At 45.2% G+C, this 20,468-nt stretch overlaps 2 protein-coding genes across 2 annotated transcripts in view; both read left to right on the forward strand.

Annotated features, from left to right (window-relative positions):
• The window catches only part of nav3 (neuron navigator 3), a gene marked incomplete at its 5' end in the record, with an annotated part of 173,251 nt that extends 159,770 nt beyond the window's left edge, over nucleotides 1–13,481 (forward strand). The window contains 11 exons of the mRNA XM_079183853.1: nucleotides 47–233; nucleotides 2,325–2,422; nucleotides 2,536–2,631; nucleotides 3,326–3,494; nucleotides 3,720–3,955; nucleotides 5,285–5,439; nucleotides 5,620–5,691; nucleotides 6,257–6,453; nucleotides 6,669–6,787; nucleotides 7,793–7,996; nucleotides 9,107–13,481. Of these exons, the coding sequence (XP_079039979.1) occupies nucleotides 47–233; nucleotides 2,325–2,422; nucleotides 2,536–2,631; nucleotides 3,326–3,494; nucleotides 3,720–3,955; nucleotides 5,285–5,439; nucleotides 5,620–5,691; nucleotides 6,257–6,453; nucleotides 6,669–6,787; nucleotides 7,793–7,996; nucleotides 9,107–9,226 (1,653 nt within the window). The 3' untranslated portion in view covers nucleotides 9,227–13,481. The remainder of the gene's footprint in view (nucleotides 1–46; nucleotides 234–2,324; nucleotides 2,423–2,535; nucleotides 2,632–3,325; nucleotides 3,495–3,719; nucleotides 3,956–5,284; nucleotides 5,440–5,619; nucleotides 5,692–6,256; nucleotides 6,454–6,668; nucleotides 6,788–7,792; nucleotides 7,997–9,106) is intronic.
• Nucleotides 13,482–15,734: 2,253 nt separating this feature from the next.
• On the forward strand, nucleotides 15,735–20,468 carry LOC306713829 (uncharacterized protein; the record flags this gene model as incomplete). The annotated part of the gene is made up of 7 exons (XM_079183670.1): nucleotides 15,735–15,855; nucleotides 16,635–16,837; nucleotides 16,970–17,062; nucleotides 17,200–17,295; nucleotides 17,407–17,517; nucleotides 17,959–18,082; nucleotides 18,985–20,468. The coding sequence occupies exons 1-7, from the start codon at nucleotides 15,816–15,818 to the stop codon at nucleotides 20,466–20,468; spliced, it is 2,151 nt and encodes a 716-aa protein (XP_079039796.1). The 5' UTR covers nucleotides 15,735–15,815.

Here is a 20,468-nt window from a genome sequence, read left to right on the forward strand (position 1 = left end):
TTCTGTCCGGTTTTTGTCTCATTTTCATTTGTTTGTGGACCAACAGAACGAGATCGAGGCGCTGAAAGCGGAGAACGATCGCCTCAAGTCCAGCGGCAACGCCACGCCGACGGCCACGCCCCTCAAGACGGCCCGGCCGCCCTCCGAGACCTCCAGCACGTCCTCGTCCTCCTCCCGTCAGTCCCTGGGGCTGTCGCTCAACAACCTCAACATCACTGACACCATCATGTCAGGTCAGTTCAGTGTCAGCCTGCCAAGCGTTGTCCATCTGAAGTGTTTTTGTACATCAGCGCTAGCAGCCTGCAGTTGTTTCTCAGAAGTGAGACGTGTGAGGGTGGTGGTAGTGAGAAAAATAGACTTTGATAGTCCTTTTCTTTACATTTCAAAACCGTCGGCAGGTGTATTGAGCTATAAAGAATTAAACCTCAGTCATGTCAGCGCCATGTTCTTTTGTCTAGTTAAGCCGTAGGACACACTTTATGGTCTGCAGCAACTCTTAGGGAATCCAGCTGGATTAGCTCCCTCCACACTCGCCTCGATAAATGTGAGAGAACTGTGTTTGTGGAGAGAAATGATCCGGAGGAGCCCCGCGTGAAATGACGAAATAGCTGCTCTCTCTACTGCGAGGGCTGGTTAACGCAGCAGGAGCCTGTAACACACAGACACACACACACACACACAAGAACATGCTGAAAATGTCTCCAGGCCCGATCCATTGGAGAAGTGAAAGAGTTCTGCCCCTCTCTCACTTGTCCTGTAATTAACATAGAAGGCGCAGCTCTCTCCGAGGACTCGGGCCTTCATTAATTGATGGGGGGGGGGATGAGCCGAGGGCAGTGACGCGTGGGAAGACGAGTGGGCCAACGGGCTGTTATCAGCCCAGCACAGAGCCCTCAGCTAAGGGAGGCCAGCCGAATACAAAGTACCCTCTCCAAAAATGGACTCCGGGAAAAAAGAGAATGAAGCGAGAGACTTGGAGTTGTTAGCGGCGTGGTCGTTGTCAAAGGTTAGAGGTGGCGGGAAACTAACAAATAAGTCAAACTTGCACAAAGTAAAATACTAATTTCTACAGTTTTGTATTGTTTGTTATTGTGCACTCTGTGTTAGTAGTGGTCCCTAATAGTTAAAGCTGCTATATTTGTTTTGGATTAACACTGGATCACATGACTACTTGAATGTTAAAGCTGTTGATCATTGTGACAAACCCTTAGAGAGCAACCAGCTCATTGTTGTGGCTTTTTTGACCGGTAACTTCACTGTTTATGGCAGACGCAGCCAAATGTTTTTCAGAGAAAAAGTTCTAAAAGCCCACTTTACAAGACAGATAGACAAAGTTATTAGCTAGCTGGTGAACACAGAGGAGCATTTAGCAGCTAAATAGCCACATATTTTTCCCAGGTGTTGGTGGAGACCAGAAATAGAGCTTCAGGAGAGTGAATAGTTACCTAAAGTCTCCCAGGTGGTCCTAAACACGACTCGACATCAATTAAAATGTGGCTCCTTGTCCATTGGATGTGTAAATAGGCAGCCGTTAGCCGTGCTAACAAGTCTGTCAACTTAAACGGTGATGATGTGTCGTGTTTGGAAAATAATCAGCTGTTGCCGGTTCCATTAAGCATGAGATGAGAAACATCTGAAAAGAACTTCAGTGGTTTTCATGAAAAATGACGGTCAAATATGAAACTGTTTCTGGTGTTTGATCCGTCACAAAGGTTAGAATAAGTTTGAATCTAAAACTCAACAAGCTCCGCCTCCAGATATTTTTGAAATTCGTAAACTGAGGAAGCTGTTATCAGTTTGCCTTCGGCTCCGTTGCTGTCGGTGGAGAATGTGAAAGGTGCTGGGTGTCTGATTGTTGCTGTAAGCTGACGGTAGTGGCTTCTACTTCTTTACACACATTGTCAGGTTGATAAATCATAAGTCATTTATGTCTTCCAACGGCTGTCATTTCTTCTGACTTATTACGTAATGATTTTGTCCCAATGATGTCACAGTCCCCATCCTCTCAACAAATACCTCATATCATCCTTTGGAGTGATTTCCCATCCTATTTATTTGTTTCTCTGCCTTAGATTGTACTCAAAACACGTAGTCGTTCTTAAATTATCATTCTGTGCACTCACTAGAAAAAGTTCTGTATGGAAACATTGATTGAATGTAAAAGTAATTATCACACGAAAGAAACCCATTATCTATTATCTTTCTTTTTACTTTGGAGTCTGTTTGTCCATGTCCAGCTCTAATTTGCCAGCGGGCAGAGTGAGAGTTTGTTTGTAATGAATCAAGTTGATTGCGTTTCCTAACAGAAAAGTTCTGTTTTTCAGATATTCTGCTGGATGACGGCTACGAGGGCAATCTGCGCAAAGAGGGCCGGAGTGTGCGAATAGTGGTCACCATCAGCCGCGGGCCATATACCACCAAGGTCAGTGGACGAGGGGTGGACGTTCTTTCCCCCTTTTTCCTCCAGCTAAAACCACTGTACGGGTCTTATTGGTTCTGACTCCTGTTGCTTTGATTCATCTGCCAACTCTCCAGGGAACGGTAGGCCAGGCGTACCTGATTGGGTCTATAGGTGTGAGTGGGAAAACCAAGTGGGACGTCCTGGATGGGGTCATCCGACGCCTCTTCAAGGTAAACGCGCCCATTGCTCAGAGGTTCACGACGCACACTTTGACTTGTCATGGCAGGATATGCACACACACGACTAGTTACAGTAATGATGGTTCTGTTCCATTTAGTTTGTCAAAATGTCACGAAGAAATGTTTATCCAAATATTTCATGGTAGTTGGATCCCTCTGGTTTGTATATGTGGTGTAGAATAGATGATTTGTCATGTGTCTATTCTAATAAGAGGAGTTAATGAATTCATTTAAGATACAACTGCTCTTTCAAATGAAACTAATTGAAAAAAGAGAGTGATGCATGTGCTGTTATTACAAATGCTGTCTGCCGAGACAGTGGTCCATGTTTATTAAAGCCCTTTTAATCCACTTCGGTTGCATGGAATTGTATTTAGTTTGTTCCATCCTACCCACGGACGAAGGCGTACTTTTTCCTCTTCTGAAGTCAATTATAAACCTCCAAAAGAAAATGTTAAAAATCTCTCCACACCTCAATGTGTGTGGCAGGTGCAGCTCGATTAAAAATGAAAAAAAGAAGAGACAATCCTGCACACTGTCTCTGTTGCTGTTATTACAGATTCACAGGCGCACACAACAAGCTCCACTGTCAGTTTGAAGATGAGTTGGTCAGCCTATATTTAAGCATAATCAATAGTGCAGTTCTTTATTTCCCTCTGTTCCTCTAACCCCTCCCTCCCTGCAGGAGTATGTGTTTCGGGTGGACCCTCTGACCAGCCTGGGTCTCAGCTCAGACAGCATCGTCTCCTACAGGATAGGCGAGGTGGTTCGCTCCCACACCTCCGAAGTGCCTGAGCTGCTGCCCTGCGGCTACCTGGTGGGCGACAACAACGTCATCAAGGTCAACCTCAAAGGTACGGCAGCGAGGAAACGAGGAGTTTCTATTTCAGCATCACGGCTGATGTTGAAGCCAGCTTTGAATTGGCAAGGAAAGGGTTCTGGAGTAGAGAAAGAAATATTAACTTGAACCGCATTTAATGAAATACAAAATGCAACTGCATTTGTTTCAATTTTCTTTTCTTTTTTCTATCCATCCTATTCCCTCCTTCCTTCCTTCCTTCCTCCCATCCTCTTCCTAGGTGTGAGGGAGAACAGTATAGACAGCCTGGTGTTTGACACGCTGATCCCGAAGCCCATCATCCAGCGGTACCTCAACCTGCTGATGGAGCATCGTCGCATCATCCTCTCAGGACCCAGCGGCACCGGCAAATCCTTCATGGCCGCCAAGCTGGCCGAGTACATCATTTCCCAGATGGGGCAGCCGGTGACCGAGCACAACGTGGCCAGCTTCAACGTGGACCAGAATTCCAGCAAGGTAGGAAGAGGAATTCCAACAAGGCAGCGATTTTTCTTTGGATCCGAATCCAAAGTCTTGAGTCTTCCCTCCCACCCAGTCTACCTCATCTACATCACTTACGTTTCAGTTTAGTAACTCCCCACATCTCCCAGAATGCCTTCCTACGCCAAGAGAAGATTCTCAGGATATTAAATTGTGAAAAGTGACCACCAGCCTACCAGACATGGGAAGGCAAAACATGCACATATTAAAGGGATTTTTTGAAGAGTGGTTGTATGAGGTACTTATCCATAGTTAGCGTGTTATACCTACAGTAGATGTATAGAGAAACAGACAGGAGTACCAGCACGGGAGCAAAGCAATGTACTGCTGTGGACGGCAGCAAAACATATTTTAAACACCGAAAGAAATCGATACAATTGAAGTGTAGGCTATATTTAGAATATTTTCAGTGCTTTATTTTGCTGTCAGACAGCCATTTCTAAAGGGGGAAACTGAAGCCGTTAGCTATGGACAAAAGAACAGTCATTTCACCTCTCAGGAGACAGAATTTGCTCGTCTACCGCTGCCTCGGTCAGTTTGTTTGTTGTGTTATTGTGTGACTTTGGTGAGTCCGAACTAACCCCTTAAAACACCAAAGTCACACAATAACATACAAACTAATCAATCAAGGCAGCGTTGGACCAAAGCGGTGAAAATATTGTAAATATAGCGTATATACTTAAAGCGATTTCTTTAGGTGGCTAAAATACATTTTGCTGCTGCTCCCGTGCCGATACTCCATCTACAGTAGGTAATACACTGACTATGGAGAAGTACCTCGTACAGCCCCACTTCTAAAACATCCAAACTATCCTTTCAACAGATCTGCAATATGTATGCCTGGATGCATTTGATTCTCATTCTGGTGCACAAATTGGTCTCTCTGCCTCTCCTGCCATGGATTTTCTCCCTGTTTGATCGTACTTGCGTACTGAATGCTGGTACCAAACTGAATCTCTAGAAAATGGCCTTTACGCTGTGCCTCTGATGGACCGACTCCACAACCTGACACTTTCCTCTGATGTTTTTCGTGATCCTTCAGCAGCAGAAAAAATATACTAGCATTTAGATAATGGGCTCCAGAATGTGACAAGCATCACTAGTAGCAGACGTTTTATCTGCAGTGAAGGTTTGTCCAGTGGGAGAAAACCCCGGACAGGAGTGAGCATAAGGAGTTGTGAGCGGTAGAGGTTGGCTTTCGTATAAATAACTAGAGTTTAACATAAATTGGGTAAAAAGGGACTCAGATCCTTTCAAAAACTTGTGTCCAAATGAAAACCTGTCTGGTAATGCTTTGTTTCCCAGGACCTGCGTCAGTATCTGTCCAACCTGGCGGAGCAGTGTAGCTCCGAGGAGACGGACACAGAGCTCCCCACTGTGGTGATCCTGGACAACCTCCACCATATTGGCTCCCTCAGTGACATATTCAACGGCTTCCTCAACTGCAAGTACCACAAATGGTGAGTCAGATATGCAATGTATTATACTTATTGTTTAAACAATAAAATATTACCTAAAAGAACTATAATGGCAGAAATAACACATGTTTAGAAATGGCTGGTCCAACAGCAACATCATTTTTTTTTTTTAAATCTACATTTCGTGACGCGTCTTGTGTTGTTGTCTGTGTCTCCATCCAGCCCTTATGTTATCGGGACCATGAACCAGGGGGTCTCCTCCTCTCCTAACCTTGAGCTACACCACAACTTCAGGTTTGTGACACACGCGTTAACCACCAGCTCGACTTCTACTGAACTCTGACGCTGTCACTGAAAACGGGACGGCGTCGGTGAAGTTACTCACCACATTGGGATATTTGTGATGTGCACGGATGTTATCGGCTCCGCTTAGAAAAGACTTGTGGTTTTATTGGCTTTGCGTCGTCTCGCCTGTCAGATAATGCGTTTGATTTCACCTCTCCGTCAACATGCTATTTCTCACAGATTGTAAACTAAAGGCATTCTTCCACGGGGGAGCGCTGTAATTACATCTCTCAGATAATTACCCTCGTTAGATGAAAATGATTGGAACATTATGCAGGTTCTGAGTGAGAATCATTTCTGCTCGGCATGTTTGACTAGCTGATGATTTGGCAAATATAAAGTCATTAGGGAAAGCCCGTCACGGGCCAGACATTTAATACGATTATAGTATGGTAGAGTGGAATGAGCTGAAACCTCTGAGCTGCTTTGATGAGAGATGTGGGTTACTCTTGAGCTTGATTCATCAGCTCCTCCGCTTCTTCTGGTTCACCATCGATCGTCTGTCCTGTCGCAGGTGGGTGCTGTGCACCAACCACACCGAGCCGGTCAAAGGCTTCCTGGGCCGTTTCCTGCGGCGGAAGCTGATAGAGACGGAGATCGACAAGAGCATGCGCAGCAATGACCTGATTAAGATCATCGACTGGATCCCCAAGACCTGGCAGCACCTCAACGGCTTCCTGGAGGCACACAGCTCCTCCGATGTCACCATAGGTCAGTCTCACACACTCACACTCTCTCTCTCTCTGTCTCTCTCTCTCTGGCCGCCTGTACTGTTAGACTGATACCGAAGCCAGTGAGTGAGTGTGAGCTTGTGCCTCCACTCTTTATCAGCGTGTGTGTGTTCAGAGTCTGCTCCGTGTGTCTTTTGTCTTTTCCGCCTTCCATTCAACAAACACTCATCCCCTGGGCTCTTTTGTCCCCGACAGGCCCCCGTCTCTTCCTGTCCTGTCCCATGGACGTAGAAGGCTCCCGGGTTTGGTTCACCGACCTGTGGAACTACTCTTTGGTGCCCTACCTGCTGGAGGCTGTCAGGGAAGGGCTGCAGGTACGTCCTGGCAACACGTGAAATGAGCTCTCTGGATCACCAGCCTGCGTGGCTACAACATTTTAAACCTCCAGGACAAAAGATGTTTTCCCACATCTAGAGGTGAAAGTAACTCAACTACTGTACCGAAGTACAGTTTAGAAGTACTTTGACTTTATATATAAGTATAGGTTTACTCCACTACATTTAAAAATAGGAAATATTTGACTTTTCACCTGATTACATTTATTTGACAGCTATAGCTACCAGCTACCAGAAAATATTCAAATCCTTTGCTTCAGTAAAAGTGGTGGTACCACACTGTAAAAATACTCAGTTAAGATCAAAAGTTTTGCATTCAAAATGTTACTTCGGTAAAAGTGTGTAAGTGTCGTCCAGAAAATGTACTCAAAGCAAAGTAATGGCCGCTGTGATTGGATCATTGTTGCTGACTGTTGTTGGTGGAGGTTATGCTCACTACAGCTAAAACTATCAACTAATCATCATTTTCATTATGGATTCATTGGCTCATTATTTTCGTCATTAGTGGATTAGTTTGGTTTGTAAAAACTCTGAAAATAGTGGGAAAAGCCTTCACAATTAGCCACAACCCAAAGTGATACCTTCACAATGTTTTATTTGTCCCAAAATATAATTCATTCATTCATTAAGGACAATCAGCAAATCTTCATGTTTGAGAATTTGGAACCATGAAATGTCATTCTGCATAACGAGTCCTTTTACTAAAGCGTTTTCTCCACGCACCACTGTGACTGGCATAGCTGTTTTAAATGATAATGAACCTGAGAAGATAATGATATTCACCACACTCTCTGATTTGATGTCACTGCACATCACAAGAGGCACATAAAGTAGACCGAATATGAAAAACAACAGCAGGTGAGCGAGGACTCCTCAATTTGTCCGCGTGCTGGTGATTGCGATTAGTACGAGTGTTTCTTCTTCACTCGTGTCTGTTCTCCCGCATTGTTCACACCCCCTCTTCCCTCTGTGACACACCTGCAGCTGTACGGCAAAAGAGCGGCGTGGGAGGATCCTTCCAAGTGGGTGAACGACACGTATCCATGGAACGCCGCCTCGCTGCAGCAGGACGGCCAGTCGCTGCTCCAACTGAGGCCGGAGGACGTGGGCTACGACGGCTACAGCTCGTCCAAAGAGGGAGCCTCGTCCAAGCAGGTGTCCCAGAGTGACACCGAGGGAGACCCACTGGTGAGGAAGATATGGATGGACTTATATGAATATATTCAAAGTGAATTAAAATATCTCCAATGTAAGAAATCAAACTGCAGGAGAGGAATCTGAGCTAAGTGATGTTAGCTGCATGTGTCACCACTTAAAAAAAGAGGGGAACAGAAAAGATCATTCTCCCCATATGAACTGGGACCGAGGTGATACAGCACATGATGCAGAGCCAAAAAGTAAAATTCAAGGATGGCTGTTTCCATAGAAACTTGGGATGAGTGTTACCTTGGCTTTTTCCAAACAACAAACAAAATACAAAGAGAAGCTAGTAACGTGGCTAGGCTCCTGAACACAAGCTTGGCACACACACACACACACACACACAGGAGGAACTATTCAGGGAGGATAGAGAGAGAGAGAGAGAGAGAGAGAGATAGAATGAATTTCCATTTGAAGGGTTATTGCAGCCCAAGAGAAATTAAAGGGTAGTCATCCAAAAACAACTGGCTCGATTTAACCAGTGCGCGTGCGTGTGTTGTTCATCCAGACGAGACCAGTTCTAGTGTAGGTGTGCTTAAGCTCATTTTAGGAACACTTGAGGCAATGCGCCAGATGCAGCAGCACTTCTGCATCATTTAGTCCATTAGCTCAGGTGCAGGGATGAGAAGTTCTGCAGTTTTACTGTGGTGATTTACCGCACGCATTTAAAAAGTGCCTTTTACCACATGTAAAGTACAGAGACAAAGTCTGTGAGTCATGAGACCTAAGTTTATAATGGGTGCTTTAAAGATCACGCCAGCTCACTGCTCTTTCACTGAGTGTTGTCTTGCTTGTGCTTGGCCTCGCTGTTTGGCTCTCTGTTGTGAAGTCGCCTTGTGTCCCTGCTTTTGCTTTGCTTTGTCCGTCGAAGCACTTTGGAAACTCTGTTATTCGATCTGTACAGTGTGAGCATAAACATCGCAGGTTCTGGCTGACAGCAGATAGATAGACAGATAGCAGAACAGGAAGAAACACCACTGCTAAAAACTAAAACTACTAAACTGTTACTAGTACTGCTCAGTGTGCCAGTGCGTGCATTATCTGAAATACTGCGTATCTCTATATCATTGAGGCTTCGTCTGTGTGTTGCGTTTTCAGATGAACATGTTGCTGCGGCTGCAGGAGGCAGCCAACTACTCCAGCACGCAGAGCTGCGACAGCGACAGCACCAGTCACCATGACGACCAGCTGGACTCCTCACTGGAGTCGGCGCTATGAGACCCAGAGCCCGAGGGGGACCTTCAGACCGCCGCCGGACACCTCCGATAGTGCACAGATGTAGGATGTATGAAATGTTTTATTATCCGAAATGGTATTGAAAGAACACCCCATATTTTTACATTACAATGGTGCAATATTCAAATCAAATTATTGTATGTTTTCAAGAGCAGCGGCCAACGTGGTTCTCAGTGATCAAAGTGATGAACAATCATGCAAGTTGGATCCATTCTATATTTTAATCACATCCGATAGGCAGGTCAGCTAGTCATTTTTTATTGGATGTATAACATTTAAGAATACAACTTTTCATATACAGGACTGTCTCAGAAAATTAGAATATTGTGATAATCCCCATACGTGTGATTTAGTTTACTGAACCAAGCTGAGTGTTTTTCAAGGCTCAGGAAACCCTTGCAGGTGTTTCGAGTTAATTAGACGATTCAAGTGATTAGTTGAATACCCTACTAGTATACTTTTTCATGATATTCTAATATTTAGAGATAGGATATTTGAGTTTTCTTAAGCTGTAAGCCATAATCAGCAATATTAAAAGAATAAAAGGCTTGCAATATTTCAGTTGATTTGTAATGAATCCAGAATGCATGACATTTTTGTTTTTTTAATTGCATTACACAAAATAAAGAACTTTATCACAATATTCTAATTTTCTGAGACAGCCCTGTATGTGGAGGCAGGACGGGTCTGCCGAGGGACAGCACTTCCTCTGAAGTTGACTTTCGAGGAGTAAATCACATTTGTGCTCAGCCGTGACCGACCACAGAGAGAAAGAGAAAGCCAAGAACTTCAACTGGATTGTTCTTTTTTTTTGTTGTTCTTTTTTATCCCAGATATATCTTCAGATGTTTACAATGTGTGTGGGGGGTTCTGTTGTTTATGTCTTTCCTTGTTTACAGAGGTGCTGAGGACACACACACACACACACATATATGCTTACACACAGGCTGCAGGAGGAACCTGTCCTTTAATCAGAGGCTTTGATTGGTTCAAGCCCCCCCCCCCCCCCCACCCTGTGTGACCAACAATCCAGTCTGCCAAAGTGTCCTTTGAGCAAGGCACTGTTTATTCCACCCTGTGACCCTCATCTCCACTCCACTTATGACGGGAGTCAAGTAAGAGAATACTGTTGAGTGTTTACAGGTGATGTAGTGCCCCCTGCTGGCCAAGGTCGAGGCTCTCAGCAGTCAAAAAGCTGGCAGACAACTGATTTTCTATACACACAAATCAGATCCATCAGATTGATTTTGAGCCTCAACAATGTCAGCGACCAGCTGTTCAACTGAAGTGGCTCCTCGCAAGTTGCTATTTTCGGTTTGATTGCTGAGCTGAGGGCACTGCGACACACACGCGACCCCTCCGGCTCAGTCGCCAGTCGAGTGTCACGGTGCTGGTCTCCCGCCCTGAGCCTCCTCGGTGTCGGGGCACTGCCAAGCCGCCACTCGCTCTCCCCCGGCACGCCAACAACGAGCATAAGGAAAGCGCCATTGTCTGCGTGTCATCCAGCGACATTGCGACTGTGAAGGAAAAAGAAAACGGACAAGTGCCAATGTTTCCCTTTGATTTACTGCCATTTACACACACGCAACCGCACACACATAGAGACTTAACACAAGGCACAACTAACCATGGTTGTAAACTTGGATTAGGTTGTTCTTGGCCTTCCGTGTCACTCCACAGTTTACAACGCGTCACGTGAACAGCAGGCCGCACTTTCTGTGGGCCTCCCATGAACAGCGATTGTCCTATCAGTAGCACCCATGACTCTGCAACCCTGTCAAGCCTTCTCCACAAGTTAAATGGTGCTGCGCATGGAGATGTAGTTTGAGAGTTAGAGTTTGGAAGGTCAGTTGCAAATGTTAGCACGATGGGCTGACATGGTTACTACTCACAGTAGTGAGATAGCATTAGCCGAGCACATAGCTTAGTCACCATCCTAAAAGCCTTTCCCCGTGTATCGTTGAAAAGTGAGAACATACATACAGTTTATGAAAAAGTATGCAAGCGAAGCAGCCAAAAAGAGTTATGCTCGAATGAAATAGCAGTCAAGAACGATGCTTTTTTTCTTTACTTCCACGTGGACCAGCAACTGACTGGATGCTGACTGTTGACCCGGGACATGTTTATTCGTCTTTTAGCCTGAGATCATGCATGTAGGCATCAAGTGCACATTTAAGACCCATATAGGCTACAAGATTATCATTTTAAAACATTAAAAAAAAAAAAGTTGATCAAATGTGATTTAGTGGCAAATATGCAATCGTTGTCTTTGCACACTGCATAGGTGCGAGAACGGAAAGCTTGCCAGGCATGGCAACAGTTGCGAAGGGGGGGGGGGGGCTTAGCCAACAGTCAATTGCAAAAAGCTGAATACTTGTGACATTTGCGTTACCCTGCATGGAGAACCAAGCGGGTGGGGCTTTGCTGCAACAGGGCAAAGTAACAGGAAAGCAGTAGACTGACAAAAATGAATCAGAGCTGATCAATCAACACAGTGTCAGTAGTATTGAATTGAGTGAGGCAAGCTGACAGTGTCCTGCTTGGAACTTCCCGGCACTCATTAGACTTGTCTTGTTCAGCATCTGCACCCCTCTGGGACCCGTGAGGTACCAAAAACAGAATCCAAAGTGTTTTGAAATGCAAGTCAACCAGATCGGCCCAAGAGCTGAATAGGGGAACAATGATACTGGTGCTTTCTCACTGCCTTAGATGTGCAAACGTTCGGGAGGCATCCTCTGCTCTCGAGTGAGAAAAAGAGACGTTGATGTCGGTTGATGATGATCTGCTTCCTGCTACGTCAAAGAAGCTGCTTGTAGTCGGAAAAACAGCCTTTTATGTTGTTTTTTTGGTTGCTCCCTCTTCCTCCAAACCGCCCTCAAAGTATAAAGGATTTGATGTATTTGAATTTAAAACTGACCAATATTGTAAAAAAAAAAGAAAAAAAGAACATTTAAAAAGGGGGTGGGGTATTTTTTAGTTGTTGTTTTCTCACCCAGTTGAGCTGGGCTCACTTGAACTGACAGGAGCACAACCAAACAGTTTTTGGGTTTTCTAGCCTGATGAGCATGTTTTAAAGCTTTTTAAAGGGGACGCATTGAGGGGAGACCTTTACCGTTATGTATGCGTGTATTGGACGGAAGCCATTTTGAATTTTGATTGTCCTCTCTTTGTTTAATGAGCGGGTTGGTTTTGCACACTTTGAGGTCAGGGTGGGTTGTATATACTTCAGTCTTGCACAGTGAATCAAAGATGTTACAATATGCTTAACTCGCTGAGTAAATTATTGTACTTTGAGAACAGAGGGGGAGAAAACTCGACATGCTGTTCGAAAACAGGTGTGTGTCTTGTGGTGATTGGATGGCTTTGCCTATGCAGGAGGCACAAGGTGTACAGTCAGAACAAGTTTTTAACGCACTAAAATCACAGACTGAGAACAAAAAAATTGGCACGTTTCCAGCCCCCCCCCCCCCCTCCTGCCGTAATATTCTCTGGATCCTCTCCATCTTTAGGAATCCCTGTTGTTCCTTGGATGCACTTCCTCTCTGGATATTTTCACCCGAGCTTACCGCCACGTTAGGCTTTGCCGGCTGTCCGAGGCACCGAAGCTGAACTGACTGCGTACTGTATACATTTACCAACAACCAACAGGTGCTACTGGTCAGTCAAAGCCCACCAGAGACCAAGAAGTCGTGTTGTCACAACCTCAGGACAATCCTATACCCTCTACAATCCTACCTGTGCTCAGCTTCACACGTGTCTCTGCGGCCAAGCCTCTGATGGTTTCGCACATATACCTGCAAGAGTGTGTATTTGCATGATAAGGGGGTCGTTACCACGGGGTAACAGGTTGCTCCTTACCTACAGTTGCACCCATGCATCAATCCTGAGCTTAGATCTCCCACAATTCACCCTCTCAGCTACTCTACACTCCTGTTGTAGGCCATGAGTTCCTGAGCTAGCAGAAGACTGACACCGTTAACAGTGTGCGCCATAGTGTTGATGATCAGCTGGTCGTTTTTCCCACCCAACACTTTGCGGTTACATCTCAGTTGAAAAACCATAGCATTTACTCTGGTTTGAGGGAAAGTTTTCTTCTGTTGTTTTGGGTGAAACATTTGTCTTTAAATGTTTTATATTTTGTACATTTGTATGTAACATATCATGTAAATAGACAGAGACAGTGATTTAACTCATCTGGAGGATTTTGTAGTCTTTGTAAAGCCCTAATAAATGGTATTTGGTGTCACACGAGCAAACAGCATGCTGAGCTTTTTTTTGTGTGTGCTCTGTTTATGGCCAGTTTATGGAGTGGAGGGTAAAGGCATCAGGGGTGAGTATTTCAAAGTGAATATTGAGAGTGTCAAGATGTTACAGTTTCCTTTTACTTTGAGACGATACCAAAAACAAAAAACATTTAGTACACGTGACAAATCACATCTTAAATGTATTCACTGGCCACAATGTAGATGGTCCCATGTGATATTATCTTAGCCAAAGTGACTGTTGCCTGTGTGAATTTCTCTCTGTCTGTGATAATGTGTAGTCAGATAGAAAGACAGACTGCTAGAGCCCGTAGGTAACACGTTTTTGGTGATGGCCTTCTGACTATTGACAATACAAATACAAATGAGCTAAAAAGGGTAACCAATATGTTTTCACATGATACAAGATTCAAAAGACTGAAGTATTAAATTTATTTACCTTACAAAATCATGTTTTCAATGGGAAATAGTACAAATAAAATACCAGTAATCACAGCTTTCAAAATGTAGAAAGGCTTTTCTATTTTATTTTGAAGGACTACTTCACATGTGTGTTCTCTTCCGGGTTGCACGCAGCTGTAGCCTAAGCAAACATGGGGCAAGACTCGATTCCCGTGACTGAGTCAGAAAGAGACCTTAAAATGTCTAAAACTAACGGAGCTTCGATATCTTTACCGAAACATTCGTACTGGTACGACTGCTGGTTGTTCGTGATCTTTGACATCGTGTTTTTCCTCGTCATGTATTACATAGTCCCGTAGAAAGGTAAGTGGGAGAGGTTTTGTATTAGAGAGGGCGGCTACGGAAGTTGCTAAGCTAACGTAACGGTACTGAGCGAAGTTAGTCTTGTTAACGCAATGTGAATTGATAGATAATTTACGTCAAGCTATGTATTTGTCACTAACACAGTTGCATTTCAGTTAAACTTACCCAAGCCCAGAAGCTTTTATTTTTTTAAAGTAACGTTCCTCAAGTTAACCACTGACCATTCTTGCCCTTCATGTAGGTTTGCCCATTCAAATATTAGAAATGTTACTGCGTAGGAAAAAGTCGTAAATACATTGTAAACACTACCCAGTGTACTCTAATATAACTGTCAAGACATAGAATGAAAGAAGAAGCTGGAGAAAGCTAATTTATCGTGTTTTTGTCTGGAGAATTCACTAATTGAGCAATCTATTTTCTGTTCGTCTCTGTCGACCCACTAATGAATTAGGCTAACCGACCCTTCATCATCATCTTTTATACAGCTGGACCATGTAAATGTCCATGTCACCGTGCCCTGCCTGTTAAATGACTGATGATTAGTTTGACGTGTAGCTTTTGTTTAAATGATGTAGTTTTAGGAAATTAACTAACCACTGATTGTATTCAAATCTTGAATCATAAACGTAAAGTCTGATGTAGGTTTAGCTGAATACTGTTCTTTCAGTAATATTTGTGCTGACATTTGTATGAACTGCTTGTATAACCACTGACATTTTAATACATCCTGTCCTTCAATTCAATAAAGTTGTTGTAGTCTAGTCAAATCACTGTATTCATCTGTACTTATTCATTTCACCGGGATCTAACATTTTGCTTTTGTTGAAAGGACTCTGGACACTGAAGACATGGAGCGTTAGTCCTGCTGACTGAAATGTAACACCACATTATTGGATGTCACATCCCAAGTTGCCATGGCTTGGACCATGGAACTGCAAGTTGTATACTTGTGGCGTCCTGCTTTGACATCAGAGATTTGACCCCACAAAGCCTCTTCCCTCGGTGACCTGTAGCTAGTTGGCTTGGACCGTCTTTCTGCATGGATGGATTCACGTTCTTGCTGTGGGGAAGAGACTAACTTTTTAATAAAAAGTGACAATGGTGATCTGGTGATCCAGTGTGGGGGCTGTGATGACAGCAGAGCTTTTACTTATACATTTTGAAGGACAATTTGATATTGACGAATATAATTCCAGCACATCTAAATCTTGAAAGTTTTCAATGAATACATTGCAAATAAAACGTTTTACCTATCTGCTAAATGGTGATCATTTATTTCTTGTTTAGCACCGCTGATATCCCCATTCCACACACATTAAACATCTCTTATTGTATAAAAGCGCTCTGCATATAACCAGCTGGTACGGTTAATGACAAGTACTTTGAACAGCTCCAATTTAATCCTCCTGAGCAGTTACTGTTTATTTATTTACGCTCTTATTCTGAAATATTATTACACGTGTTTCCGGTCCGTGAGGAGCTAACAACAAATGGCTTGCAAGCTGATGGTAGACTTTAAAAAGTGACTTTACGTCCCCTTAACCATGGAAACGACTGGTGGCTCCGGCCAAGTGGAAAACACAGGTCCGTTTTCTTGGAGTGTTTAATAATGGTCGCATTTAATCGCTAACTTGCATAGTGTCGTTATCTCGCATTATCACTTAGCCCCGGCTAACAGCAGCGATGCTAGCTAACGTAAGAAACGTAATGTAAACACTCCAAAACATGCAATTAGGGCAACATATACTTTACGCAACAGCTTAAGCGTTCCTCTTTGGCAAACGACAGTCTGAAGTCTCCTTTGTGATTACGACAAACTGTAAACCAGTCGCTTGTAATTTAGCCACATTTCCCACTGTTTTGGCCAATGTGGCTAACTAAGCTAAGTCCCGCTGTTAAACGGTGTTTTATCTCGTCAGCTGCAGTCGTGCTGTGAACCTGCGTTCGTTTGCGGCTTTCAGCTGACACGTTCTCGATGTGGTCTGCTGTGTAATTTGCATGTTGTGACTGGAATACAGGGTCCATATCTGCGCTGACATGCGCCGTGGGAGTGTGTTGGGTTTACTCTAACAAGACATCCGATAGAGCAGGATCCCCAATGAGCAAATAGTTACCTACCGTCGTATTCTTAATATGTAAGCCATATTTAAAGTGTTCAACCTAAATAGTCACATCAGACTATGTATGAGTGTATTTTTATTTTATAAGCAACCATGCACATATTAGTCAGGTTCCACACTTGTCACATCACAAAGGTGTGTATATATATATATATATATATATATATATATATATATATATATATATATATATATGTATATATAATATGACCCTGTCCACCCCATGTCTCTATGTTGCCACAGATATATTCCTGCCGTTGTCATCACTGAGGCTGCTGATTCCTCCCCTGCGGCTGCTCTCTGCAGCGATGTGGCAGGTGGCTCAGCGGAGAGAGGTTCTCGACTATGAAAAGCTTGGTGAGTTTGTGACGCTGGTGACGGCTACAGTGCCAGACCTGCTCAATCCACAGCAACGGGGCAAGCTGCTTCTGCGGCTGAGAGCAAGAGTGAGTCAGCGGGGCTTCACGTGAGATCACGTCCCCATAAACGTTGATAATCGGACAATGTTGGTGTACTTCATGGACTCAGTCTTTACTGAGGGGACGCCTTTCTCTTCTTCCGACATATTTTCTCTTCAGGTTATTCTTGAGTTGTGCAGAAATGAGGAAACGGCCAACATGTTGTGCGTACGGCCTCACCTAGAACGAATCCGCCCAGCAGGAAACACAGGAGTAAGTGAGAGCAGTGTTATTACAATTCCCTATAACAGGTTCTCTCATTGTACAGCACAATGGCCTGAAGCTTGTAATTATTGGTCAGATGATATGCTTATATTGTCTGGGGACATAACGCTGGTAGTGTGTTTCAGAGTGGAGATGCAGAGGTGGATGCAGAGGAGGCCATTTTTGTGGAGCTCATCCAAACACTACTGAAGGACCCAGCAGAGAGGGAGCATTTTTACCAGGCAAGGCAGCTTCACACGTGGCCCCATCTGGCCTCCTAAAGAGGACCCATTTGTGCACCCAACTGCCTCTTTGTAACTATGTCCCGACACTGTGACCTTTGCTCTTCCCAGGAGGTTTTTCCCACTGAGTACGGTCCCAGCTACGACACAGACATGCAGCTCCTCGTGTGGGAGTTTCTGTCTAAACTGGAGAAACTCCTGCCGGTACCAGACCTCAGTCAGGTAGGAGACAGCCTCACGTTACAGCTGCTGCTGCTTGAAACATGCACTTAAGAATGTCCCAACCTTTCAGTTTTCAGATTTTAAGTCTGGAATATGGGTTATAATATAAACATGGCGTAATTATTTCTTTCCATACGTATATAAGAATGTATTTATACATTTTTAAGTGCTGTGTTTAGTGAGTTTTTATATTTCTGATTTAAAGTTAATGGCTTCTATGATTATTAAAAAATATTCTTTTAATAGTTACAACCCTGCATGTGTATATAAAAAATAATAACCAGTGTTGGGTGGAATGAAATCCCTATTAGCTTTGGTACCGATGGTTATCTTTTCCAGGAGTAGTACCAGAGTTACGTGTTTAAGTTGTGTCACTTTTTATTTACCCTGTACTGATCAGCTCATTCTTGCTGACAAGGCTGTTTTTCTGTCCCTAAACAGACTGTGTCGTGGCTGACGTCCGCCCCCTCCGTCCTGAAGGACTGCTTGCAAGCGCTCTCCAATCCCGACGACCTGAGGTCTCTCCTGCAGCACCACAAATGTCTCGAGCACCTCGGAACACAGGGTAAGCGTCCAGCTCCCCGTCTGCATGTTAGAACTCGCTGTTCCATGACTACGCAACACAGCAGTAGGCTGTAATAATGTGATGCATGACTTTACAGTTTGATAGAATTTCTCATGCACAAGGAATTTTAAAGCCATCGACCAATTTCGGGGTTAAAAATGTTACTCATTCAGTTGCATGGGCTCATTATGAGACAATGGGCCCACAACCTGTCCTCCATAGGAGCCAGACACACTGTCTTTGTGATGCGTTTGCCTCTTTTTGTTGTAGTTTTACGTCTCTTTGGAGTCGATGTGCATCTTTTTGTGGTCATTTTGTTTCTCTTTTGGCCATTTTGTGTCTCTTTGTCGTCATTAGTGTCTCTTTGTGGTTGTTTTAAATCGCTTTGTGGTCAGTAAGTGTCTCTTCGAGTGACATTTTGCAGGTGAAGGCCAGGAGGGCCCCTGACACTTTAGGACCCCTGTTCCTGTGCCTGGTAGGCCTGTTCAGTAATCTATCCATGGTCAGTTCTCTGACAGAAGAAAGAGAAAACAGATACAAATGAAAACAACAGCGTTGGACACTGAACAGACATTGAATGAGCTGAGACTCAGCAGAGTAGCCAGACTGTCGACCACATGTTGGTGGAGATGCTGACAGACGAAACACGACAGTGAGACTTGTTCTACTGTTGTTCTTCGGGTGTTCTTGTGTGGATGGAGATCGCTATAAAATGATTCTGGGACCCACTAGTGTTTTATCCAGTTTATTGTAGTTATATTGGAAAGGAAGGCACATGGGACACTTAGATGAGAAGGTCGAGAAACCTCCAATGTTGTAGGCCTAAGGGCCTCCAAACAAACGCTTTCCCCCATTTACGGGAAACATAGAACAACTACGTATATTTTCTGTGTTTTGCACAGGTACCACTGTGGAGATGTCCACCCAGGTCTTCGCCTGCTCAGAGTGTCCCTTCTTCCACATGCAGGAGTCCTACCTGCTGCAGCACATTGAGCACAGTCACCCTGAGCAGTACAGCAAACTCCAGAGCTCTGCAGAGGCAGCCGACGTCCCCAAGAAGAAGGACCGTCATCCAGAGTTCCCATCGCCTTTCCCCATCCACAACCGGCCCGACCCTCACACGTGCCAGGAGTGTGGAAAAACGTTCACGCGCGCCTCGGACGTGACTCGTCACCAGCGGACGCACACGGGCGAGCGCCCGTACACCTGCGAGGTATGTAAGAAGGGCTTCAAGAACTCTTGGGATCTGACCCGGCATCAGCGCATTCACACCGGAGAGCGACCCTTCCTCTGCTCCCAGTGTGGCAAGCGGTTCACACAGATGGGGCTGCTCCAGCTGCATTTACAGCGAACCGCCTGCAGCCAGACGTGCAACCCTCCCGTCGAGTTCACGACGGAGGTCGTGGCAGCGGAGGAGACGCCGGAGACAGGGGGCGGTCGGTACAAATGCCAGAAATGTGGCGAGAGCTTCAGCAGCATCCTGGAGCGGATGAGGCACAGGCAGAGACACGTGGTCAGGCATCAGTTCAAATGCTCCATGTGTGAGAAGATATACAGCCGAGCGTCCGACCTCAAGAGACACCAGATGAAGCACACCGGCGAGCGGCCGTTCGCCTGCGAGTGCGGGAAAAGCTTCACGCACGTGTGGCTCCTGAACAAGCACCAGCAGATCCACACCAGGGATCGTCCGCACCCCTGCGCGGAGTGTGGAAAGAGCTTCACGCAGCTCCAGATCCTGAACCGGCACCAGCTGACGCACAACGGCCAGCGGCCCTTCGAGTGCTCCCGCTGTGAGAAGAGCTTCACCCAGCTGGCCAGCCTCACGCGCCACGAAAGAACCCACACGGGCGAGAGGCCGTACCTCTGCACCACCTGCGAGAAGACGTTCCTCACGCACGGAGAGCTGGCGAGGCACCAGCGCAGCCACAGCAACCTCAGGCCGTACGCTTGTCCACAGTGCCCAAAGAGCTTTAAGACCAAGCGAGCTCAGAGCGAACACCTCAACGCGCACACGGGGGAGCGTCCATTTGCGTGCGCCCATTGCGGGAAGAGGTTCGCCAAGTCGACCTCGCTCGTCCGACATAACCTGACTCACACGGGAGAGCGGCCCCACCAGTGCTCCCAGTGCGGGAAGACCTTCCTCACCTCTGGCGAGCTCCTCCTCCACAAGCGCATCCACACTGGTGAGAGGCCTTACTCCTGCTCCCACTGTGAGAGGAGGTTCAGGTGCTCCTCCGACCTCAACATGCACGTCCGAACACACACCGGGGAGAAGCCACACAGCTGCCAGCTCTGTAAGAAGAGTTTCTCTACCTCTACGAGGCTGAAGAGACACGTACGCACACACATGGAGAAGGGTGTAGTAGTGGAGTCCTTTAGTCTTTGA

Source organism: Pholis gunnellus (assembly GCF_910591455.1).
Source record: "Pholis gunnellus genome assembly, chromosome: 22".
NCBI lineage: Eukaryota > Metazoa > Chordata > Actinopteri > Perciformes > Pholidae > Pholis > Pholis gunnellus.